The 14,468-nt window shown below is 51.8% G+C and overlaps 3 protein-coding genes across 3 annotated transcripts in view; all 3 read left to right on the forward strand.

Annotated features, from left to right (window-relative positions):
- Nucleotides 1–14,468, forward strand: part of LOC104299838 (protocadherin gamma-C5-like) — a 202,516-nt gene that overhangs the window by 13,056 nt on the left and 174,992 nt on the right. The window lies entirely within an intron of this gene.
- On the forward strand, nt 703–5,030 carry LOC128897949 (protocadherin gamma-B5-like). Its single transcript, XM_054168600.1, has 3 exons — nt 703–3,133; nt 3,635–3,767; nt 4,943–5,030. The coding sequence occupies exons 1-3, from the start codon at nt 703–705 to the stop codon at nt 5,028–5,030; spliced, it is 2,652 nt and encodes an 883-aa protein (XP_054024575.1).
- LOC104309062 (protocadherin gamma-A2-like) lies at nt 5,134–14,424 on the forward strand. Its single transcript, XM_054168601.1, has 2 exons — nt 5,134–7,599; nt 14,365–14,424. The coding sequence occupies exons 1-2, from the start codon at nt 5,152–5,154 to the stop codon at nt 14,422–14,424; spliced, it is 2,508 nt and encodes an 835-aa protein (XP_054024576.1). The 5' UTR covers nt 5,134–5,151.

A 14,468-nucleotide genomic window follows, 5' to 3' on the forward strand; every position in this document is an offset into this window, starting at 1 on the left:
AATTCTTGCTGTCAATCAGAATCAAACCTGAGCTTTTGAGAGTAAAATTGTATTGCACTTCGCATGGGCTTCAGAGACACGTGTGCACAAATGAAGTATCAGTGAAGTCTGAAAACTTGCCTGAGAAAGGTTTTTATTGCACTGTCAGAGATTTCTTTTTTCTTTCTTGTCATACCAAATCAGGACACAATCCCTAAAATATTTCAAAGTTCCTGCTACTCCATTAAAACCCTAGTGCACCCACAAAACACTTTCAGACACTGCTGGCGGTGTTAATATAAATAGCGTCCCTGATAATAAAGTCCCTCTGTGTTTCTGGATGCTACTACACATGAGACCCCAAAGCCGGCCGCAGCCCCTAAATAGCTCACAGAACCCGATCCACGCTGGTGGCGGATATGAGGCAGCTGCAGTGGGGACGCGACGCCTCCAGGTGTCGCTGTTGCCCGACGCGAAGCCGCGCTGGAGCTGCAGCCGCAGACGCCGCAGTGTCCGGCCCCCGCAGGCTGCTCGCTCGCTCGGCGGCAACCAGAAGAGCAACCGATACGGACAGCAGAGTTGAGAAGCAGGACGGGGAGCAGAAGCGTTTGGGCCGGAGCCGAGATCGCTGCCCTCCAGCGGTCCCAGCGCTCTGTGCCGAGAGCGGCTAGAAGGGAGGGAGTGCAGCGACAGGAAAGAGGAATGAAACGAGTGCTACCCACAATGGCGACCAGGCAGAGCCCGAGCCCGGGGCGGCAGCGAGCAGCCGGGAAAGTGCTGCTGCTGGCCGCTGTGCTGCTGAGCTTGTGCTGCCAGGCGGCGCCGGAGCCGATCCACTACTCAATCACCGAGGAGCTGAGCGGAGGTTCGCTTGTGGGGCCGCTGGCGCGAGACATGGGGCTGAGCCCGGCAGAGCTGCCGGCACGCAAGCTGCGTCTCAGCGCTGAGAAGCAGTATTTCAGCGTGAGCGGGGACACCGGCAACCTGTATGTGAGCGAGAGACTGGACCGGGAGGAGATGTGCGGCGAGGCACCGACCTGCTCCGTCAGCTTCGACGCGGTGGTGCACAACCCTCTCAACGTTTTCCATGTTGAGGTGGCCATCCAGGACATCAACGACCACGCACCGCTCTTCCTCCAAGACCATTTCCAGCTAGAAATCAACGAATTGACTTCTCCTGGCGCCCACTTTTACTTGGGCATGGCAGAAGATGCGGACGTGGGCAGCAACTCTCTGCAGGGTTACGAGCTGGAGACCAACAAGTACTTTGAGGTGGAAGTGAAGGAGAAGCAGGATGGCAGCAAGTTCGCAGAGCTAGTGCTCCGCCGAGCGCTGGACCGGGAGAGCGAACAGAACCTGCGGCTGTTGCTGACGGCGCTGGACGGCGGCGACCCGCCCCGCAGCGGCACCGCCCAGCTTTTTATTAACGTCACCGACGCCAACGACAACGCCCCCGTGTTCGCGCAGGACCGGTACCACGTGAGTCTCCTCGAGGATTCGCCGCCGGGTTCGATACTGCTGAATGCCTCGGCCACCGACGCTGACGTCGGCACCAACGCCCACATCACGTACGGCTTCGGGAAAATGCCGGCCAAGGTGCTTCAGAAATTCGCCGTGGACGCAGAGAGCGGGATCATCACGCTTCAGGAAGCGCTGGACTTTGAAGATACACGCTCGTTCAGCTTGGCCGTGGAGGCAAGGGACGGCGGGGGGTTAAGGGCACACTGCGAAGTGGAGGTGGAGGTGCTGGACGTGAACGACAATGCACCAGAAGTAACACTGACGTCAGCATCGAATTCGGTCCCCGAGGACGCTCCTGTCGGCACCGTGGTGGCCCTGGTGAAAGTGCGGGACCGAGACTCTGGAGAGAACGGCCAGGTGCGGTGCGAGCTGTCGGGAGAGGCGCCGCTGTCGCTAGTGGCGTCCTCGGTCGGTTCATACAAGGTGGTAACGGCGAGCACGCTGGACCGGGAGCTTGCAGACCAGCACCGGGTGACTCTGGTGGCCAGGGACCGGGGCAGCCCAACGCTGTCGAGCCAAGCGGTGCTGGTGCTGGAGGTGTCGGACGTGAACGACAACGCGCCGGTGTTCGAGGAGGAGGTGTACAGCGCCTACGTGGCCGAGAACAACGCGGCGGGAGCGCCGGTGCTGCGCGTGCAGGCCCGGGACGCCGACGCGGGTGCCAACGGGCGCGTCAGCTACTGGCTGGAGAGCGGCAGCGCGGACTCGGTAGCGCCGCCGGTGTCGGTGGAGGCGCAGAGCGGCGCGGTGTACGCACAGCGCTCCTTGGACTACGAGCAGTGCCGCGAGTTCACGGTGACGGTGCGGGCGCAGGACGGCGGGGTGCCGGCGCGCAGCTCGACGGCCACGGTGCGCATCTTCGTGCTGGACCGCAACGACAACGCGCCGCGGGTGCTGTGGCCGACGGCAGCGTCGGCAGCAGGCGAGGCGCCGCCCTTCGAGGTGGTGCCGCGCACGGCCGAGGTGGGCTACCTGGTGGCCAAGGTGGTGGCGGTGGACGCGGACGCGGGGCGTAACGCCTGGCTGTCGTACGAGCTGCTGCAGGCGCCGGAGCCGGCGCTGTTCCGCCTGGGGCTGCACAGCGGCGAGGTGCGCACGGCGCGGGCCGTGTCGGAGCGCGACGCGGCCAAGCAGCGCCTGGTGGCGCTGGTGAAGGACCACGGGCAGCCGGCGCTGTCGGCCACGGCCACGCTGCACGTGGTGCTGGCCGAGAGCTTGCAGGAGGCGCTGCCGGAGCTGAGCGAGCGGCCGGCGGGCGCCGACTCGCCGGCCGAGCTGCAGTTCTACCTGGTGCTGGCGCTGGCTCTGCTCTCGGCGCTCTTCCTGCTCAGCCTGGGGCTGGCCCTGCTGGCGCGACTGCGGAGGGCCGGGCCGCCCGCCGTCCTGCGCTGCCTGGGCGCGCAGCGCTTGTCTCTGGCGGGCGCCGCCTTCCCAGCGGACTTCTGCGAGGGCACCTTGCCCTACTCCTACAACCTGTGCGTGGCTCCGGGCCGCGCCCTGACCGAGGCCACTTGGCTGCCTCCGCTGCTGCCCGCGGAGGAGTTGCTGGGCGGCGAGTCCTGCGGCAAGGCGAAGCCGGACAGCAACACCGACGCGGGAGATCCACCTACCGCCCCCGACGGACCTCAGGTCGGTAAGCTGGAGCTTTCTCCTTTTAATTTTTGTCCCTTTCTGAACCTATGTCCTCTTTACTCTTGAGTGCTGGGTGGTGTCTCTGTGAACAAAAGAACTAAGGAAGGTACGGAGTCTGTCCCTTCCACTCAGACCAGATAGGCAGCAGCAACACTTGCTTCTTCACTTGTCCCACGTGCCTTTTTTTTTTACAATGAACGCTCTAAGTAATGATTCTGCATGACAAACTTGGGTAAACATGCTGTAGGCTTCATGTTGTTGAGTTTTCGTTCCTGGAAAGTGCTTCCTTTTACCATGAAAGAAGTTATAGCTAGTTCCTCATATGTAAAATTTATTGGTCGTGTGAGTTAGTAGCGGTGAAGGTGGTAAATTAAGGCTCTGTGACGCTGTCGTGATAATGTGTTGGACCCTTGTTGGAGAAGTTTTTTCACTCTTGGTCTATTGTTTAGAAAACCAAGCTGTTGATTTACCCAAGGAGATTCCTGTGTTTTCTCCATGAAAGGAGTAGTTACACCGTGTTCCTCTCTCCCGTCATCTGCCGAGTGCCGCTTCAGAAATAGCAGTATTAATGGCACACATGCGTTTTATGCAGGCGAGTTTTGCGCGTTCTGTGTTCTTTCTGTCTTCCCCGAGTGGTAATTCTGTTTTAAACCCTTCCTGTCTGTCTTTCATACACATGTGAGAGTGCTGAATGACATTTCAGTAAGGAGAAAATAATTCAGGTAGTGTATTTCAGAGCCTCTTTAGTTCTCATTCTCTTTTCCCAAGGACGCGTTAGGTCTTTCGGCCACTTTTTGCTATAGTTGTTAGCCACTTCTGATCATGACTAGACCACGACAAAGGGTTTGCTTTTAATTACTTTTAAAAGCACATTTAATTAGGCACATTTACAAATGATCCTGAGTTCATGCTGAGCAGCTCTACTTGTCCTCTGCCTAGTAAAGTGAGGACTGAACGCTTCATTAACACCTTGCAATCATTTTCACCTTATTTTCTAATGAAAGGATGCCCGATAACAGTCCTTCCAGGCTGTCTAATTATTCCTTTAATTATAAATTTCTTTATAAGTACAACTCTCAATATTTATTCCTTACGAGGTCGTCGCAGCTGCTTCCTGCCTGCTGGGTAGTTGTGGTACAATCAGTGCGAAGTGGCCGACAGCCTGATACCGAGACGGGTGGCAGAGAATGATTTTCGAGCAGTAGGGGAACAGCCTCCTGGAGCATGTTCACAGAGACCACGTTGTGTGATGGTGATATAGCTGATTTGAAATTAGTTCCATATGAACAGCATTATTTAAAGCTAAATTCCTGACCATTTGGTTAATAGGATAAGACCCCTATAATTTTGCAAGTCAAATAAATATGTTGTTTTACAGACGTCACCCTTAAGAAATCAATTTTCCCATGTACAGAAGTTAACAAGCATCTATAAAGAAAAGAATGGCTCCAAGAAAAGCCAAAGAAGGAAGTCTCAGTTTAAGGGAGGGTTCATTGATACTTTATTCTGTTGCCCTGGGGTGTGGGGAATTAATTTAGGCGTGTGAAGCTTTTGGATCTGCAAAACCAGAGTGAGGTAAAATTAATGCAAGCACGAATTCTAGCGAAAGGGTGAGGGAAAAGTAATTAAATCACGAGAAGTACCAAAAGCTATGAAATTCGTGATGGAGATGTTGAGATAAAGATGGTTGGATTCTCAACATCATACTCCGATAACAAGATCACGTATCGCCATTAAAAGCCGCCTGCTGGCAGCGCCGTGTGGCTGCAGTTCCGGCAGCAGGCTGCGGGCGCCGCTGTTGACCGAGCAGGAGCCAGAGGAAGCCGGAGCGCTGCAGGCAGCCCCGCCCGCTGCGGCCCGGCTCGCTGGCTGGCTGCCTCGGCGTCCGGACGGGCTGAGAGTGTCCCCGCGGTGAGGAGCCGAGCTGCAGCGAGCCGGAGGGACCGGCGGAAGCGAGCGACAGTGAGGAGCCGGAGCTGGAGGCGGATATCGATCCGTTGTGGCGGTGAAGCGGCGGAGATGTGCTCGGCGAGTAGGAGCTGGGGCCGGCGGGCGCGGGCCCTGCTATGCTGCGTCCTGCTGTCGGCATGGGAAGCGGCGTGGGGGCAACTGCGCTATTCGGTGCCCGAGGAGATGCCCAAGGGCTCTTTCGTGGGTGACGTGGTCAAAGACCTGGGGCTGCAGATGACAGGAATCCGGGAGAGTGGCATCCGCATCTTGGAGAAAGGTAGGACGCAGTATTTCTCTCTGCACGGGAAGACGGGACATTTGGTGACGGCGGAGAGGATAGACAGAGAGCAGCTGTGCCGGCTGCTGGAGAAATGCGTGCTGCGGTGTGAGCTCATAGCGGAGGAGCAAATGCAGGTGTACGGAGTCGAAGTGGAGATCACAGACATTAACGACAATGCGCCCAGCTTCAAGGATGTTGTTATGGAGGAGAAAATAAGCGAGATGACAGCCCCTGGGTCACGATTTCCTCTGGCCGAGGCTCATGACCCAGACTCAGGACAGAATTCCCTCCTGAGCTACGAGCTGAGCGGTGACGAGCACTTCTCACTGACTGTGCAGGCGGGTCCCGGTGGTGATCTACGACCTGAGTTGGTGCTGGCCAAGGCACTGGACCGGGAAAAGGCTGCATTTCACGAGCTGGTGCTAAAGGCACAGGATGGTGGAGAGCCATCGCGGACAGGCACAGCACGGATCCGCGTGTCTGTGCTGGATGCAAACGACAATGCACCAGTGTTCAGTCCCGCAGAATACACGGTGCGTGTGCCCGAGGACGTGCCCGTGGGTTCCACTCTCGTCACCGTCACGGCAACGGACCCTGACGAGGGAATGAACGGGCATGTGAAATACTCACTGCAGAAAGCAACACACATGGCCCCAGAGATTTTCAAACTGAACTCTGACACTGGTGTGATCACACTAGTGCAGAAATTGGACTTCGAGGAAGGTTACTCGTATGAACTGGAGGTGCAGGCACGGGACGGTGGCGGCCTTTCTGACAAAGCTATAGTCATGATCGCAGTGACAGATGAGAACGACAACACACCCGAACTGATTATCTCCTCGGCCTTGAACGAGATTTCTGAGGATGCCCCGTCGGGAACAGTGGTAGCCCTGCTGCACGTGCAGGACCGGGACTCAGGAGCCAACGGCCAGGTGCGGTGCTCTCTGGATGCAGGCGTCCCTTTTCGTCTGGAGAAGTCTCTTGAGGACTATTACCGCGTGGTGACAACAAAGGAGCTGGACCGGGAGGAGGTGTCGGAGTACAACGTGACAGTAAGGGCGGCCGACGGCGGGTCGCCGTCTCTGTGGAGCAGCACGGTGCTGAACCTCAGGGTGCTGGACGTGAACGACAACGCGCCGGTGTTCAGCGAGGCGAGCTACAGCGCCCGGCTGCCCGAGAACAACGCGGCGGGCGCGCTGGTGCTGACGGTGCGGGCGCGGGACGCGGACTGGGGTCAGAACGCGCGCGTGCGGTACCGTCTGGGCGAGGGGCGGGTGCGTGGCGCGGCGCTGTCGTCGTACGTGTCGGTGCAGGCGGAGACGGGCGCGCTGTACGCGCTGCGCTCCTTCGACTACGAGGAGGTGCGCGAGGTGGGGCTGTGGGTGCTGGCGGAGGACGGCGGCTCGCCGGCGCTGAGCAGCAACGTGTCGGTGCGGATCGTGATCGTGGACGAGAACGACAACGCCCCGCAGGTGCTGTACCCGCCGGCGGCGGGCGTGTCCGGGGCCGGTGTCCGTGGCTGGTCGGGGGTGGAGCTGGCGCCGCGGTCGTCGGAGCCCGGGGCGCTGGTGGCCAAGGTGGTGGCGGTGGACGCGGACGCGGGGCAGAACGCGTGGCTGTCGTACGAGCTGGCCAAGGCGACGGAGCCGGGGCTGTTCCGCGTCGGGCTGCACAGCGGCGAGGTGCGCACTGCGCGCTTCCCGCTGGCCCGCGACGCTGCCCGGCAGAGCCTGGTGGTGCTGGTGAAGGACCACGGCCGGCCGGCGCTGTCGGCCACGGCCACGCTGACCGTGGTGCTGGCCGAGAGCGTGGCCGAGCTGCTGGCCGAGCTGGGCAGCGAGGCAGCGGCGGCGGTGCCGGGCGAGGCGGCGGGCAGCCTGACGCGCTGGCTGGTGCTGGCCGTGGCGGCCGTCTCCTGCCTCTTCCTCGCCTTCCTGCTGCTGCTGCTGGTACTGCGCCTGCGGCGGTGGCGCCGCTCGCAGCTGCCTCCTCCTGCGGGCGGTGCCTTGCGCGGCGTGCCGGCCACGCACTTCGTGGGCATCGACGGCGTCCGCGCCTTCCTGAGCTCCTACTCACACGAGGTGTCTCTCACTGCCGACTCACGCAAGAGCCATCTCCGCTTGTCGCCCGGCAGCTGCTGCGACACCCTCCCTGCCTGCCCACCGCCCGTTGAGCCCACCATTCTGTTCGGGGAGGACCCTGCTAACGGCTGTCCACATGACCCTAATGCTGCCCCGGTGAGTGACTCTTCACAGACTTTCTCCCACATTTCTCCCTCTGGTGCTGCTGATATTCCTCTCTCCTCTCCCCACCCTGCTCTGGCTGCTGCCAAAGCGAGATTCCTGTCAGGGAATTCAAATTTTCCTGCATCACCCTGCTAGGGATGTTAGCTCAGCATGCCAGTAGTGTGGAAGGTTGGAGAAGTGGTGGTCTGCTGTGGGCTGGAGTTTGGCTTTGTTGTTTTATCTCTTGGCAGGTTGTTACTCTGTCCCTCAACTCCTGTAATACTGTTTTTCCTGCGGAATGAGCTGTCCTGATGAGATGTGATGTGTTGTTATCTAGTGGATGTTTGCGTTATGAGGAGGGTCAGACAGCTTCCTGACAGAAAAGATTGCCTTTGAATAGACCATTAGAGCCCCCATGATATAGAACTCACCTGCTTGTGTTTTCTGCCCTTCTCAGTCTCTTTCTCCCTGATGATATTCAATGCAATGATGCCTTGATATTTGCTCAACATTGGATCATTTTGCATTGAATGGAGAAATGCAGTGGGTAACAACTGGTCCCTCAACAATGACTTTGTGTGTGTTGTGAAGGTGAAAGAGAATTGTGAGAGTTCTAACACTTTGAGGAAACATACATGGCTGCGTGTAAGAGATGCCAGAGGAAATGGGAGATGTGTTTTGTTCATTCATCACATCAGCTCTTATTGTGAACTTATTTAGACAGATGTGCCTAGTCTTGTTAAGACAGGAGATATGATAGGACTGGATGAAGGAGATTTAAGTTGCAGAGTGAGAGAGAAGGAGCAGGAGTAAAGCTGGTCACTGACACAGTTTTGTCTGGAGGACAGCTCCTTGTTTAGTTTTAGACCCCTGTTTTTTCTTCCCTGAACAAAAGTATTTGTGAGCAGACAAATGTATCTTCCTTCTTAGCACAGAGTTATAAAGAAATCTGCATGAAGTCTGTAGTGTGCTGGTGGTGAACCTTGAAGAGATATGGTCTGGGCACCTTTTATGTCATGTGCTTGAAATTGCTGAAGGTCAAAGAATACCCTGCAAGTGGTGAGGGCCTGGAGTTCTGGGATCTGGGCCTGAAAAGCTGTTCAAAGGGCCAAGAAAATGTGTTTCTCTTTTCCCATGGGAGCTTTGGGAAGAGAAAAGTGTGTATTTGCTACCTACTAAACACCTGAATTATGTACAGTCTCTAAGTGCCACCATTTCTAAGACTATTTTGAGATCACTTCCTTTCTGCTTGTGTTAACTTCTTACTATGCTCATTGTCATGATCTGAAGGTGGGTCTTTGATGGTGTGGGTGACCATACCTAGCACATTTTGTCTTTCATGTTTGCAGCTGTAAAGAGAAAGACTCTTACAGATCTGATTCCTCAAAGTGTTACTGGAAGAAATGTTCTTGTTTGTCACACACTCATGTTGAGAAGTCAAATATTATCCATGGGCAAAGGAAGTTCCCTCAGAAGGTTTTCTGTTAATGGAGTTTCTTCGTGAATGATGAAAATTAATTATAGTAATGTGAGCAGTGAAAGGTTTGAGAATAATATGGAGGGTGCTGTGTGTGAGGGGGTGCTGTAGCGACGTGGTGTGTGTTTTGTCAGTTCCCAGGATTCACGGCTGTGGACTACATAAAATGAGTCTTGAGGTGGATAGTGTTCAGCTTGGAATGTGACTGGCCAAGATGTGGGTTCCTGAGTATGGATTTATGTTTTTAGTTCCTGAACATAAACCTACAATTCACGTGAAGCCTTGAGTGTCATATATCTTCTGAGCTGCCTAATATCCTGTGGTTGGATTGTGGTATCTTTGAGTAGATTCTTGGATGACTGTTTATTGCCACTGCATGTAGCTTACGCACAGAAGCTGCATTATCATAAGACCAAGCTTGAGAAAGAGGCCCCTGAGAAGGTTTTTACACTTGGGGAGCTATATCTGTGGAATATAAGCAGGCCACAGAGTGGGGGGGGGGGGAGGGGGGGAAGAGTTGAGAGCGGATGACTATTTCTTAAAAAGAAGCCACCTACTACATAGTTCAGAGTGAGACCACACTTGCGGTGAAGACCAAGAAGACTTCCAGGTGAGTTTCTCTGACACCTTCTCTTTTAATGCTTCCTTGCCTTGCTTGTCTGATTTATGGTTTGTTTTCATTTTCTTGGTATCCTGTCTATATTGGTTTACTTGTAACTGGCAGCACAGCTTTGTTTATCAGGGCATTGTGTGTTAGTGCAGCAGGTGTGACAGGCAGAAGATATGAGAGTCTCTTTGTGCTCTGCTATTATTGTGGGCAACAGATGTAACCATTACTTCAGCAGAAGTGGTATCTCTGTGGAACAGGGCATGTGACAAAAGAGGGAAGGAGATTCCCCCTAGCCATGAGTTTGATGACCCTGTTTCTTGGATGACTGCTCCTCTTTTATTCTGGATGTTTATCATGCCTGTGCTTTAGAATCCTTCTGTTTCTTCTTGGTGAGTAGATAAATGTTATTTCCCTTCTTGGTGTGACCATAGTGCTTCATCCTCTCATGGTATGTTTTTGTTGGTTATGAGAAGGTTGTAAACAAACCTGCAGGTTGTGTGGCGTTGGAGACAAGACTCGGGGGAGATCTGTTAGAGCAGAGCAGGACATAGAATAAGAGACTGTCATTCCTCTCACAGTTAACTTACCCATGTGTCCTGATGGAGTAGCTTGCAATTTGAGTGTCTTCAGTAAGCTGGGCCTAAAGAAATCTTCTTCCACCTGACCCATTAATTTTGGCATGTTTCTCTTACCTTGCTTGAGGTCATGAACTACAGCTGAACTTCAGGGTGTCTGAATGTGGAGAATGTCACATCTGTGCCAATTATCTGAGTGCAGGGGCAGTTCCTGTACACACCTTTGGTGTCTATAGCTGTAAAGAGGAAGGATTTCATAGCTGTATGTGTGCTCCTAGAGACAACGCTTCTCTGCAGAGTAAGAACAGAATGTGGGAGTGTATCTGCAGATGATGATCATCAACAACATTGCTATCTACAATGATTTGAGGAGGCTCTTCAAGGTGTTTTGTGTGATGAAGTACTGGTGGAGACATGGTTTGTGATTTGTCAATTACCAGGGTTCATAGCTGGCCTACAGAAAATGAGTCTGTGAAAATGTCTTGCTTTGCAATATCACTTTGCTCAGACTCTAGCTGGCCAAGTTGTGAGTTCATCACTTCCCAGTTGCATGATGATTCCTGTGAATGGTAGGGATTTGGCACAGATGCAAACTTTGCATTGATGTGATGGTATCTTCAAAGCTGCCATTGTGCTGGAGAAAGATGATGTTGCCTTTGAGCAGATACTTGGATGATCAGGACTTTCATTGCTCTCCATATTACTCATGGCCCTTTGCACCTTTGAGGGTTCTTCAAATTATATGGGATGAGCAGAAACTTCTCTTTGTGTGTACCTGTGTTGTGACCTCTGGGCTCTAAGAAGTTGTGTGCACAACATTTCTTTCAATGGTGTCTGTCTGAAGAGGCCATTGAAGTTGTTGATGTTTGGGCAGGGTGAAGAGCTTTGCCGGTACAGACACAGGACAGGTGAAAGAGTTGGCTGTGGTATAGGATATAATGGGTAAAGGGAAGCTGTAAAACCTGAGTTTGTCCAAGTTGTTAAATGATGCCTACAGCTGTGGTTCCATGCATATTACTTGCTTGATTATCAAAATAAATGATTGTGAGAAACTGTGTCTATGGTCTGTGGGAGTGTCCCTTCTGTGAGCTGTTTACCATCCGCATACCTTTCATGTGTACCTACTAGAGTTGACAGATTCAGAAGTGTTAATCCATGATTCCTAGAACTTTCCTATTCTTGTCTTCATTCTTCTGTGAGGGTGTCAAACTGGACCTCATTGTGTCTGGTAACCTGTAAAACATTAAGAGATGTCTTATAATTCCTGTGCTTGGGGAGGAGTTTCCATCCAAACCTTGGAGGTTTTCAGCTGCCAAGACAAAGACTTTGATACACTTTTTCCCTTGCGATGTCCCTGACTGACAGGCTCTTGCATCTTTCTCTGATACATACCCAATGTAGCTGGTGTTGTCTGTGGTGCAACTGTGAATGCAGAGCAAAGAGGATTAGAGGCTGGCTTTGAATGAGGGAAGAATGTGATTTTGGCTGAGCAATGTTTTGATTTCATGCCTGGTGTCAAGGCCTGTGCCATTCTTCACAGTTGTAATTAGACTTTCCTTCAGCCCTTTGTTTCTTGGAAAGTGATAGCTCATTTTTCCAATTTCTGGACAGTGCTTTTGCACTCGAAACTCTGGATGTTGTTTTGCAGCAAGTCCTTATTTCCCTTGGGAAGCCTTCAACTATGTGAAGGTCTAGCTTGAGAAAGAGGCCCATGATAAGGTGTTTAAATTTATGGCTTTATATTTGCCTACAGATGATCTGGCCACAGAGTAGAAAAGGTTGCTGAGAACTGATGATTATCTCCTAAATATGACACACACCCCTGCTGTATCAACAAGAGCAAGTGCAGGGTTCAGCACCTGGGCCAGAACAGTCCTCACTGTCCATACAGACTGGGGGATGAGGTGATAGAAAACAGCCATGTGGAAAAGGACTTAGGGGTGCTGATGGACAAGAAGCTGGACATGAGCAGACAGTGTGAGCTTGCATCACAGAAGGCCAATGGCAGCCTTGGCTGCATCGAATGATGCACAGCCAGCAGGTTGAGTGAGGTGATTCTGCCACTTTGCTGTGGTGAGACCTCACCTGGAGTACTACATCCAGGTCTGAAGCCCTCAGTACAGGAAGGACATGGACCTGATGGAGTGGGTCCAGAGGAGGGCCATGAAAATTACCAGGGCGTTGGAGCACCTCAGCTACAAAGACAGGCTGAGGGAGCTGGGGTTGTTCAGCCTGGAGAAGAGACATCTCTGGGAAGACCTAATAGTGGCTTTCTGATATCTGAAGAGGGCCTACAAGAAGGATGGAGAGAGACTGTTTACAGAGGCCTGCAGTGATAGGACAAGGGGCAATGGCTTCAAACTAGAGAAGAGTAAATTTAGATTGGATGTAAGGAATAAGTTCTTTACCATGAGGGCAGCAGAACACTGGAACAGGTTGCCTGGGAAGGTGGTTGGTGTCCCATCCATGGAGATACTCAAAGCAAGGCTCGACAGGGCTCTGGGCAACCTGATCTAATTCAGGATGCCCCTGTTTATTGCAGAGGGGGTTGGAGTAGATATCCTTCAGAGGTCCCTCCCAACCCAGACCAATCTATGATTCTATATGATCCAGAGTATACTTGAAACCTTAGTGACTGGCAGGTGCTCCTAGAATTTTATGTCAACATCTGCAGTGAGAAACATGAAGACTTTCTGGTAAGTTTCTCTGACAACACTGAGTCTTTTAATGGTTCCTTGTCTTCCTGGTCCAATTTGTTACTCTTCATTGTTCCCTTTGGATATAAATTTAGTTTTAAGTAGTCACTAATCTTCATGTGTTGCTCTGTGCCTTGCTCCTCCTGCAGTTTTTGTGAAAGGCAGAAGATGTGAGCTTATGGTTTGTATTTAGATTTTGGTATGGAGAGGAAATGAATGCATGACTTTTACTTAAGTGACATCTCTGTGGAACAGTGCATGTGACCAAAGAGGGGATATTTCCTTATGCTGATCCTTTGATGTTAGTCTCTGTTGGATGACCTCTCCTCTTTTACATCTGACATGTCTCACTCCGGTGCTTTATAATTGTATTTCTCCACATATCTTGTGCCAAATGTGAGGCTCAGAGATAAACCTGGAAGTTGTCTAAGGTTGGAAAGATGACTCAAGAGATATCTGTTGATGGCAGGTCTCTAGAGGAAGAGATGGTCCTTTCCCTGTTTGTCATTTTCTCCTTTGACCACTCAGTTGTGGTGCAATGTAATTTCCCTTCCTTCTGCTCATTAATTTTAGCTTAAGAAATGTATTCCTTTGTGTTTCTTCTTCTTGCTTTCTGAGTGACCTGGTCTAGGGACAGATGTGTCTTTCCATGGCACATAGGAAGACAAACTTTTCTTTAAAGTCTCTTCCAAATTTAATCAGTCTTGGTTCTTTGAAAGACTCCACATGGCTTGGACTTTCCCATTGTCAGACCCTCAGGCATGCAAAAAAATAATGAATTTTGTGAGTCATGAACACAATAGTAGAGATAATTCTGCTCCTTTACTGTAGAGATGTACACTTGCCTTTGGAGTATTACATTCAAGCTGTAATTACTCTTCTCCCTAAAAGGAAAATGAACAAACACCAGAGGCTTGCATGAACAAAATAAATAAATGCTGGAAAGACAGTAACATTTTCAAAGCTCATTATGAAAAGAACAAAATTAATTTTGTTTTGATATTTTCCCAGTTACTTATTGTTTACCCAGACACAGATACTTCTTTCTTGGTATTTGTCCTAGGTGGAAATAAAGATAGTTGAAAATGCCTGAAAGAATGATAAAACCCCTCTCTCTTGGTTTTATTAAGAGCAGTTGTGATAGCTTTTTAATTGCACTTCAGTTAATGTTTCCTTCATCTCCTCATAGTGAATTCAAAGAGTGACCTAAAGCACTTGGCAGCGAATCTCCATTTTAAATGTCTTTGTACTCACATTAAGCTAGCGCTTCTGGGCTTCCTTAGGTTAGTAAAAGCCAGACGGCAGAGGTAGATCCCCATGGCTCTTGTACTTCCATTATAATTTCACTAAGACCACCTGAGTTCCTTTATTTATTTCTCTGCCACCAATATTTGCTACTGACTGCTCATTGCGATTCAGCAAGACGACCTGAAGCACCTCATAGCAAATCTCTCCTATAAACGCCTTTGGACTTGCTGAAGCTTATAGAGGAAGAGACGGCAAAGCTGGATGCTGACAGCCCG

The sequence above is a fragment of the Dryobates pubescens genome, chromosome 16 (genome assembly GCF_014839835.1).
Source record: "Dryobates pubescens isolate bDryPub1 chromosome 16, bDryPub1.pri, whole genome shotgun sequence".
NCBI lineage: Eukaryota > Metazoa > Chordata > Aves > Piciformes > Picidae > Dryobates > Dryobates pubescens.